Consider the following 12,629-nt stretch of genomic DNA (forward strand, 5'->3'; position numbering starts at 1 on the left):
ACTTTTACCTATATTGAATACATTTACACCTTCATGTATATTTTTATTTGATTTTTTTCTTTTTTTCAATAGTATATAACTATACATATTATTGCATATTTTTTACATGTTATTACATGATTTATATAGGAAGATTTTTAAATGATAATAAAAATTCGTATTCTTATAATTATACGAAAATTAAAACTTTTATGATCCTAATCAAATTAAGGATCTTCCCTTTACCTTTGAAAAACCCAATTAAACAGAAACCACTCCTAATAGACACACATAAAAATAGAGAGAACAAATATATATAATATAAGAACAATCTTAAAATATATTTTATACATATTCAATTGCAAAAGAAAATATAAAGCATACGTAAGTATGCACTATAGAAAGTAAATATATAAATATAATTTCTTAAAATATCTTTATATGTATATATATTGCTAAAAGATATATTAATATCTCCATTTAGTATGAATTGAAAACTACGTAGAAGGAATATAGAAATACGTAAAAATTAATAAATTACCATTTTCCAAAAATATAATTTTAACTAAAGATCTCTATTGAATAGAAAATATATACCATCTATAAATAGACATATATCTATACAAAAGAACAAAACTAACACATATACTTATGCCTGAGAGCGTATAAAATACATCATCTATATAATATATTCATACAAATATGCATACGTTCTTAGGCAAAATAATAGTAATACAATCTATGAGAGCCGTTTGATTGCATCACAAAAAATGCAATTATTCTCGTTATCTCATATTTTTGTAATATACTCATATTTATATGATATATCCAAATTTTATAGATTATATAATATATAAATTATTTTTTTGTATTTAATAAAGATAAAAAATGAGAAAAGGTAAGCCACGGCACGTCCCTATGTTTTTGAGAAGCGAAAACAAAAAAATACTTTTTTCCTTTTTTTCATATTTTATGTCCAAAAATGATATACAATTTATTTTCGATCATTATGACATTGGTTTAATAGTTCTTACAAAAATACACAACATACGAAAAAGATATGAAGAAGATAAAAACAATTTACAACATGAAAATAATAAAAATGATTTCGAAGACACAGAATCTATAGATGAAAAAGTAAGAGCTTTTTTTTTAAACTATAAATTAAATTCAAATGAAGACATATCTGATCATAAAAAAGAAAAGCCTGAAAAAAATAAAAAAGGCAAAAAGGGTTCAGTAAATAAGGAAAAAAATCATGAAACGAATGAAAAAAAGTTTACTGCAAAAAACAATTATTCTATTATAACACGTTCAAAGACAGAGGAAATTGACTCTCTTAAAAATGCTGAAAATGATAATCCTAACAGTAATAATACCCATGAAGAAAATAAACAACAAATGGAAAGCATCACAAATACAGATAGCCATCATAATAATAAAGACAATAATTCCAATAAGTATGATAACCTTAAACAGACAGGGAACAGTAGCAATGCAGATAAAGCACGATTAAAAGAGGTAAAGCAAGAACCATGTGAAACCATCAGTGAATCAGGAGAATCCAATGCATCAAATAAAACAAATGCTAACATTTCAACTAAAGAAATTTGTAAAAATGTAGATAATAATAACACAAAGAACATTAATGAAGAAAAAATCGATAAAAAAAATAATTTAAAAGACCACAATTTTGAAAATGGAGAAAAGAAAAATATAAGTAATATAAAAACGTATATTAATGAAACAAACATAGAAGATAAAAACCTGATTAATAAAAATACATCTGATAATGCAATATTAAGTAGACAACAAATGGAAAATAATAATACAGAACAAAAATACACAAATTTACAAGAAGACACCTCTATATTAATAGAAAATAATAAAAGCGAAACTTGTAAAAATAAAATAAATTCTGAAGAAAGAAATAACACAAATGAAGAAATCCAAAAAGAAAAAGAATTCGATGATATATTATTTCCTATACGAAAAAAAAATGAAACCTATAAAAAATTTAGTAAAAGAATTAATAAAACAAAAACTAATGAATTTATAAATTATCATGATGATCATTGTTTTTATATAACTGATTTATGTAGAAAAGGTACTATGTTATCATTAAGAAAAAATGAGGCATTAAATAAAAAAAATGCTAAAAATATTCATTCTCACCAGAAATTTATTAATTCATTTGGACTGAATAATTCTTTTCAAGTTATTGATGATGTTCAATCATTAAATAATATGTATATGAATTTGAAGTTGTTTGATGGCCAATTTAATGCCCAAATTAATGAAAACAATCTTAATGATTTCACAAATTTATTAAAATCAAAAAATAAGGCACCCTTTCACATCAATAATAATCCCAATAATAACATTAGTAGTAATACCAATTCGTATATTTCATCTAATGATAATTTTAATATACCATCTTCATATTTGATGCATGATTACACTAACACCGATAAATTTGCATATACATTAAATAATGTGGACAATTTAGAACATATACATAATTATCAAAACCCTCATAACAACTTTTATCATACTAGTTCAGAGTATACTAACAATAACAACATTAATAATAGCACTTTTATAAGAAATCCGTTTAATAATAAAAATGATGCCGTTAACTTTAACATTAATCAAAATACTGATAACTGCTCTAATAAAAGTAAAATAGAAATAAAAGATGAGCTCAATTCTACCCCCATCTATTCCAATAATTATCAACCCACAGTTACATCTTTCAACAATAATAAAAAACCATATATAAAAACCGAAAAAAATAAAAATGATCCTAAAAATGGAAATCCAATTAAACCACAAACTGATGATAATATTATAAAATCACAAGATATTAAACAAAATAGCTATCAAAATTTTTATATCAATCCAATCAAAAATGAACATATAACAAACCCTATTAATATTAATGCCCAAAATAATATAAAAAATTTTAGCTTGAATTCAAATAATATACCTCTGATAAAAAATATGTCCAATGATTATCTCTTCTATCAAAATGACACATTTGGGAACAACATCCACAATAATAGCTATAATAATGATATAAATGCTGCTATATCTTCTGCTACTACTTCTAGTATTGCCATTCCCACTGCTACTAATGCAAGTATTTCATCACCCACTTCTACTACTATTAATATTGAACAATGCTATAGCCAGGCATTTGAATCAAATGGAATAGTTCATAGCAATCCCATAAGTAATAACAATTCAAATAATAATATGGTAGATTTAAATCATATAGGTCATAAAACCAAGAATATAAATATGGCTTGGAGCGATCATAATTCAAAAAATACTCATACCCATCCAAATTCAAATATTTCAACAGAGATAAAAAGCATTAATAATGATTATTATCCCACAAACAACCCTGATATAAACGAAATATCGAGTCTGCATACTGACGAAGAAAATAACCTTGAAGATAGTAACAATATGGAAGATGTTGCTTGTTTAAAAAAAGATATAAATGGAAAATGTTATTCAAATAATAGTACCATCAACAACAATAACAGTGATAATAACCCTGAAAGTAGAAACCAAAACGAATATAATGATCTGTATGGTGACCAGAACAATTGCTATCAGCAAAATAATAATAATGATGACAATAATTACGATAAAAAATATTCCGAAAATTATATCAGAAGTAATAATTATTCAAACGGAAATATATATGACGATGTTAATTATGAAACCAAGGAAAATGAAGGTATTATGTCAAAAAGACAAATGAAAAATAATTGTTTTCATGATAATAATAAATTTAAGCCAACGGATTTTAAAGAAGTATCTCCTAAATCCTCAAGCATTAATAATATCAATAGCAGTATGGCATCTAATGATAGCTCTATAAATCAATATAATAATGCCAATTCCCATAGTAACAATAGTGCTAAAGATAATAATACAGATTCTAATCAATTCAAACAAAATATTAATAGATATAATAACAGCAACTCCAATACAATCCGTTTAATGGATGAATGTGATTCAAATGAGTTTTTAAATCCTCAAAGTAGTGATAATAATTATTTAAATTGTAAAGATTCATTACATAGTAATAATATGATTCGAAATTATTCTTACAATAATGATAGCAGATGCAACATATATAATGAACTGGTTAATAACATGATATTTCAAAATGATGGCTCTCCTCAACTTTCAAAAAACATAATAAAAAGTTATAGCACTATATATGAGTCTCAAACAAATAGATTAGAAACAACTTTACCTCATATCCAAAATAATAATAAATATGTGCGCCAAAGCAATATAATCCAGACCAATGGAACAACAAGAAAGGCCATAGAACAATTTGATTGCATTCACAATAGTGATAATTATTATATCAATGATAATAATGCCAGCAATACTAGCAGTATTAATGATGACAGAAATATTAATAAGGGAAGCAATTCTCAAAATTTCACAACGATAAAAAATGAAGTAAAATATCCAGCTATAAACTCCGAAACATCGAATTATGTATATAACCCTCAAAATAATATAATGTATATACAGAACACCCCTGAACAAACTATTGAAAGAAATAACAATAATTATATCCAATACAATTCAGCATATTCAATTAATAATGAAAATATAAATTATATAAACAGGGATTCATTAACCAATGACCAGGACAAATTGGAAAATTGCTCAAAAAATAATGTAAATAATAATCAAATAAATTCCATATATGACGAACAAAATCAAAAAAATTGTGATAACACAATTATACCAATTAAAAATCAACACGAAAATAATATTTATGAAATAAAAGAAAACGATATAAATTTTCAAAAAACAGAGTTAAATGATAAAACCAATGAGCATTTTGAAAATATTGACAAAGAAGGCAATGAAAACAATCCTGATGATAATGGTAATACCAATTTTGTTAACAACAATATAGAAAATAATGGGAATATAGCTAACTCCATTGGTAAAAAACAAAATTATATTTTTCAAGAAAATCTTCAACATATAGACACCAAAAATGTTAAAAACGATGAAACTTGCTGCTTACCAAGTGATGAAATATGCCACGTCTCTCAAAATCAAAACAATAACATAACAACTAACGAACCTTTGATTAAAAGCAATTATGAAAATAAAAATGTCTCTTTTATAAACCCAAAACAATCTGTGATATTACCCAAAAACGATGAGCTTGATAATTGTCATTTTAAAGGTAATAATGAAAATAATAGTAAAACGAAAACTATTAATGAATTATCATTAAATAAAAATTATAAGAACAGTATTAATAGTTCCCAAAAGCATCAACGCGATACAGACATTGATTGTTATGATATAAATACACAATACAAGGAAAATCTGAAAAAACAAAAAAGTAGTATCGCTTCAAATGTTGATAAAAATGATTATTTTGATGCGGAAAATAATGGAATTCATGGAAAAGTAGATAATGATGGTTACAAGGGTGCAGAAATTGATAGGCAAAATAATCAAGAAACGAATAATAATTTTTGTAATAGAACAAAATATATCAAAGTAGAAACAATAACAGATCCAATCGACGATAAAAATAATAATTCTATATCTTCTATTCGAAATAATACTAATAAAACCATATATGATATACATATGAATGACACTATGAAGTTAAACGAAAACATAAATAATAATAAAAACCTAAACATTCAGAACAGTAGTAATGGTATAATAACTAAGGACAATAGCACAAATAACATGGGAAATGCTGATAATAATTTTACAAATTCAGAATATCCACAATTTCATACAAATAATAACATTCAAACACAACATAACCCTGAGCTATCGCAACGCGAAACGAACTACCTCTATACGGCCAACAAAATAGCACTTATAAAAGACAATATAAACATAAATGAAAATGATAATATTATAAATTTACAAAACTATAATTATATAAATAGCCAAACAAGTGACAATAAAAACAGTAGAATGAGTTCCTTAACTATGAAAATGCATAGCAACACACCTAGCTATGTTTTGGAGCATAAAACAAATAATAATAGTGAAGAACAAAAAAATAATGATTTTATTTTGGGAAATGGAATGAAAAATTTTGACTTAAATCCTGTAAAAGATAAATATGATAATTTATACGGAAATTATTATATTAATGATGATAATCACAGCAGTAGCAGTGACCAAAAAATAAAAAATCCCAACCTTGAAATCCAAGACACATTAAATCGAAGGAAAAAAAACAACTTAAAAACCATTTCTATGGAACAACTTCCATTTTACAATTCCGTGAGTAATTTTGAAAATAACTACGAAAATAACTCCAGTTATTATAAATATGCAAAAGGCACAAACACAACACCAATGCTAAATGAAAACATAAATAACACATGCATAAATCAAGCAATTTATGATAACAATAGACAAAATGCTGAAACTCCAAGGTCTAACAATTATCCTGTATTTAACATGGGCATTCAGAATAATAAAATAAATACAGAAGCATTAGATGAAAATGGCCAAATGCAATCGAAAAATGTTTTAACTAATAATTTATTTAAAATAAATAAAAAATATAATTCAAATACTATAGAAACAAATAACAATCTTATATATGATAATAATGAAAATGCTCAATATAATTATTTAAATGATTTACACACAAGTGGAAGGAACTCTATTTATGAATCACATATGAACTTGCCATCGAATCAGACACACCTTTTATATTTAAATAATTTAAATGCAAAAAATTTAGAGAACATATCTGAACGAAAAAATAGTATGCCTAATGAATACATCAATTTTAATTCCTTTAATAATATTTATAATGTACCCCAATTTGATAATCTAACAAATCACGTAAACAGTAATACAAGATATAATAATAATAGCAATATTTGTGATAACTCCATAAGCAATACTAATAGTAACATTAACCCCACCAATAACAATACACCTGCAGTATATAACACTGAAGGACCTATTCCACATGCTGATAATAATTATAATGTAATAAATATGCCATTAGATAAAAACGCCATTATACCAAACCCTCATTATTCCTCCAATACAAATGATAATAAAAATTGTGCAATATACAATAATACTAGATATTCAAATAGGACATTTTGCAATTATAACAATAATATTAAAGGCTCCAATGATAACAATATTTATATTCCCAATAATGATATTAAATCATATAATGATAATATTATGCACAATTTGAACAACAATATAAAGGGCTATAATAACAGTAGTGTATACACTTATAGAAATAACAATATTGCTACCAGTTATGGGAAAAATAATAAGGAACATAACAAAGGCAATAATAATTTATATAATATTAACAATCATAAAAATTATATGCATAATGATTCGTCTAATTTAATAAATGTAAAATCCGAGCACCCTGAAAAATATAATTGTGAAAATAATTTATTAGATAATGTTGATAAATCAAATAAAAATAATTTAAATAGGCAAATGGATAACGAAGAATTAAATAGTCTTATAACAGAACCACAAATAAGACCCTTTGACAATTTTAAAACAACAGAGGAAAATATTATGCGAAACAATATTAATAATAGATTTATTAACAATAATAATAATGATCATTATCATTATCAAATGATGATAAACAATATCAATTTATATAATGCTTATAAACATTTATATAACAATAATAATAATAGATATATATATAACCCAAACAGCAATGAAAAATCATCAAATAATATAAATATTTATAGTGATATCAATAATTTTCCTCAAAAAAAAATTAATACATATACACCCAATAATTTGTTAACTTCACAAGCCAACTTAATAAGTCACATAAAAAATGATATGCCATCAAGCGGTTGTGATATTAATAAAAGCAACAATGAAGACATGAAAAACGAAAATGGTTTTAATTATTTGTATAATGGTGTTCCTTTTGATTATTTTAAGAATGATATGGCTTTTATCTACAATAATAATATGAGAAATATTGGAAATGCTATCGAAGGTACCAACACTATCAATGATCATAATAAAAAATTTGAAAATGATGATGAACGAATGAAAGAAAATCAAAATAACAATATCTATGCCAACTTAAATAATTACCCATCAAATAATACAATAATTTGTAAAGACCCGAAAAATTATTATATTAAAAATAATTTTGATACCTTAAATAATATAGAAAACTTAAATGCGATAAAAAATGAAAACACCATAAACAACAGCAATACCATAACAAATTCGTCTGTAGACTTACAAAATAATAAAACAAAAAATAAAGACAGTCCTAATTTCAATGTTAACAATTGCAACGAAAATAATATTTCGTCTGATTTAAAATATATCTATGAATTAAATAAATTTTATAATCCAAAAGGAACGAGTTACAAGAAAATTGATGACCGCATTAATGGAACAATGAACAACATAAATATGACTAGCAATATGAATACTACTGAAACTTTAGGAAGTAATGTAGATGATAATTATAAAAACATTAATAATATAAGTACTACTCGAAATAGAAATAATAGTCTCAATATGGTGAATGATAACCAATATATACAGTTGCAAGACGGTGCTTATAAAATTTCGAATAATTATGATAATTCTGTAAATAAAGAAGATACAGAATCTTGCCAGAAAAAATCAAGTAATTTAAGAAATTATAATTTAATTGATAATATGAACATGATGTATTTAAATAAAGCTAATAAAAACATATACAATCATCCATATTATAAAAATAGCATCGACGAAAATTATTTCAATTCGAATATGAATATTTCATTACAACCAGAGTTTAATGATCCAAACAATATTATTCATAATAATTTGAAAAAAATAAAAGCAGACAAACCATATAATCAGCCATATATACCTAACTTCGCATACAATAGAAATTCGAATTATAGTAATAATAATGTTAACGAAATAAGCCAAATAAATGATGGAAAAAATAGAGGCCCAACAAATAATTACTACATGCCGCCATATATGAATCCAAATGATCAACCACCATATTTTAAAGACAATTATTTAAATATGGGAAAAAATAATATTGATATAGACAATATAAATTATTATAAAGCACAACAATATTACACAAATAATAAGTTTATTAATATGAATTATGACAAAAATATATATACGGATGAACCAAATAAGTATTCTAAAAATTATCCTAATGAAGCCTTTCGAGAAAATATAGATGGTACTTATAACTATAATTTGGGTATGCAAAATGAATATCATAATCCAAATTACCCATTAAATTCTTTAAATAATAACAATATATACAATAATTATGTTTATTTAAGTATGCTAAATAATGCATATAATACAAACAACAATCTTAAATTACACAACTTAGAAGAAAATAACAAAATAATCCAATATAATAATAAAAAAAACACTTACAGTGATTTTAACAATCCAAACAACAATATTAGCAATACTAATGATTTATTTCCACTAAAAATTATGGAACCTAATGAAAATAGAATTATGACCCCCCTTAATCATATTCCAGTCCCAGTTAAAAATTACTATAATCTTCAACTCGTATTAAACTATTTACGAGGAAGACAATTCCAACAATCTTTTAATCACAGCGCTTCAAATACAAATAATAATAACAATTTACGAAATGACACCAAAAGGAATTATTCCATATCTTCAGTAGGGTTTAGCAATCGAAGCAAAAGGTAATTCTTCCCCCCAAAAGAAGGAACACAAATATATACCTTCACAAATATAATAAAACTTAACATTGCATACATTTTTCTTTTTCTCTATTTTTTTCTGACTCAGATGGACAATTTGCCCCTCGTATATATGCTGTAACAGTGCCTTATGCAGATTTAAACTAACATGCAATTTTAAGTTTTTGCAATTCAATCATTCCAATTATAGTTTCAACATACCTTATGCTATATATAATTGTTACAAAAACCTTATGAACTTTTATAATTATTTTACTTCAACCCTTTGCCCTCAGCAAACCTATTTGTCGAAGCATTCCACTCAAGTATGTTATATTTATGCACACTATATTATCATTTTTTGTGTTTCCATATTAATGCCAAATTTATAATAATATATTTTATATATAAATATTATGCAATTGTATTCATGTAAATTCTTTCCTTTTTCAAAAATATCATGTTAGGAACACGAAACCATATTCAATGTTTATTGGCATTTACTAAACACGGAAAAATATAAATATATACAAAACATCATATTGTTTTTAGATAATAATTTATATACAAGAGCAGCATGGCTATTAAAAAAAGGATATAATATGGATGATTTTGAAGTTCAAAAAGCAGAAAGAAAATTAATAAAACTAATGCTTTTAGTATTTAAATTTACTTATGACCATAAAAATGATAATTCGAAATATGAGCATATAAAGGCTTTTCTATATCCATTAAGGAACTCCCATATAAATTTTGAAATAATGAATCGATTCTTATTTTATTAAACTGTTTTTGTACATATCATTTCCACTATCTTCACAAGCATGCATAGCATCATTTTTTAATTTAGACACTTTTCTACACAACGTTACATGATTTTCTTAGATATTTTCATATTCAAAAAGTTTAATATATGTGTATACATACTCATGATATATCCTAAATACTTCATACCTGCACACATGCATATTAACGCCTTTCTTTCATCATATATGTTTGCAGCATATATATGTTTGTATAAAATTTTCCCTTATTTTATTCATCGAATTTAAAATAATATGTATGTATATGCAAAATATACTCATCACTATAAACCAGCTATAATCCCATATCCAATGTTTTAAGTGCGCCGCTTATATTTTTATAATGCTCAAAAGAAAACATGTGGATTGCCATGATTTTAGCTATATATTGTAATTATTTTATTTTAATTATTTTTGTATGTTCATAAGAATTTTTAATCAAAAACAATAAACAATTAAAAAATATATATTATAAAAATTCATATATTTAAAAAACACACACATAAATGACCAAAAAAATAAACATTTTTATATTTTATTTAATTAACAAAAGTGTAGCTATAAAAAATTGAAATAAGCAAATTGGGAAAAAAGAAATCAATAGCCTATTATTTTTTGTGAATTTTCCTAAAATAAGGATACAATCTACGAAAATAATAATAAATAAAAAATATTGTCTATATAAAAATGCATAAAACCTATGATCATATTTTCTTTCACAATTTAAAATATACAATTATCAATAAAATCATTCATTCTATAAACTTATTAATATAACATAATTTTTAATTATATGAATGCTCAACTTACTGTAGGACGACCATACTGTGGATATTATGGAAAATAAAAGCTGGACCATTTTACATGGTATAAAGATATTAATAAACGAGGAAAATACGATTGGGAATAAAGAGTAGCTAATAATGCATAATGACTGAAAAAAATGTCTAAAATTAAAAACATAGAATGCATATATTTATAATTATACTAGTAAACTAATTTTAAAAAATATGAAACATGATTGCAGATTAATATTATGCAGATTAAGGGCTAACACAACACTTCAACATTGGTTTTTTCTTCTAACATATTATTGTATAGTTTTAACTTACATTCTTATATGTAGTAATGACAAATTTAAGGATACTAAAATATGCCCAACCATAAAAATGACAAAAAAATATGCAAATGTATTCTTCTTGTCCAATATTTCCTTATCCAAAAATATAATTCTACATAATAAAAAAAAATGTTGGTATATATATTATACATATGCTATTAAAAAGGTAGATAGTATTTTCTAAAATTTTCTTGTTCTCAATTATGATATGAAAACTTGTTTATATTTATAAAAAAATTACATTGATAAGGTCACGTAAACAATAAACGATCCCCATAAGTCCCCTTGAAAAAAAAAATAATATTATAAAAAATGTAAAAATAATAGTCTAAATATTGTTTTTCATTCTATTTTTTGCTTTTTTTGTTACATTTTTTCACTATATTATCATTGTCGTATTGATGAAAGCAAGACTGTAATATGTTCTTATAAATACTTTTCGCATCCCGTATCTGTATTGTTAATAAAATAATAAAAATAAATAATTTAATATAGTTACTGTGTATGCTTCTTACAATTTAGCCTTTTTAAATAGTATAAATATTATAAGACACTAATAAATTTGCTGCCCATTTCATAAAAAATAACATCATTTTGGTCATATAAACGCACAAACAAATAAATAAATATATCTCTCTTCACTTATGTTAATAGTATTATACAAACCAGCGTATCTTGAATTGGTTCATCCATGGTGAACTCATAATTAGTATATTGCATCGCTACATATATAAAAAAAATGATTTACAAAATGTTATATCTTTAAAAAAACAAATAACAACTTTATTTAAAATATTTATAATATATATTATTACTCTTTGTTGCCATTTTCCTTTTCCTTATTCTTTTCTTTCGTTATAAAATTGGTTTTTCTCTTTACAGATATACATTTATCTTAAGTTGTTATAACTATGTATTCTTTCGACAAAAAGAAAAAAAAATACAATATATACTTTTAATCTAAAAAATTATATTTTGTAT

The 12,629-nt window shown here is 24.0% G+C and overlaps 2 protein-coding genes across 2 annotated transcripts; one reads left to right on the top strand and one right to left on the bottom strand.

Annotated features, from left to right (window-relative positions):
* Positions 1–867: 867 nt before the first annotated feature.
* PCHAS_0703300 (sporozoite and liver stage asparagine-rich protein) lies at positions 868–10,510 on the top strand (the record flags this gene model as incomplete). Its single annotated transcript, XM_730309.2, has 3 exons — positions 868–9,728; positions 9,835–10,051; positions 10,193–10,510. The coding sequence occupies 3 exons, from the start codon at positions 868–870 to the stop codon at positions 10,508–10,510; spliced, it is 9,396 nt and encodes a 3,131-aa protein (XP_735402.2).
* Positions 10,511–11,063: 553 nt separating this feature from the next.
* Positions 11,064–12,476, bottom strand: PCHAS_0703400 (protein YIPF6, putative; the record flags this gene model as incomplete). Its single annotated transcript, XM_016797592.1, has 7 exons — positions 11,064–11,173; positions 11,339–11,475; positions 11,641–11,760; positions 11,890–11,932; positions 12,019–12,100; positions 12,315–12,370; positions 12,464–12,476. 7 exons carry the CDS (start codon positions 12,474–12,476, stop codon positions 11,064–11,066), a joined length of 561 nt encoding a protein of 186 aa, XP_016653529.1.
* Between the last annotated feature and the right edge of the window lie 153 nt (positions 12,477–12,629).

The sequence above is a fragment of the Plasmodium chabaudi genome (genome assembly GCF_900002335.3).
Source record: "Plasmodium chabaudi chabaudi strain AS genome assembly, chromosome: 7".
Classification (NCBI taxonomy): domain Eukaryota; phylum Apicomplexa; class Aconoidasida; order Haemosporida; family Plasmodiidae; genus Plasmodium; species Plasmodium chabaudi.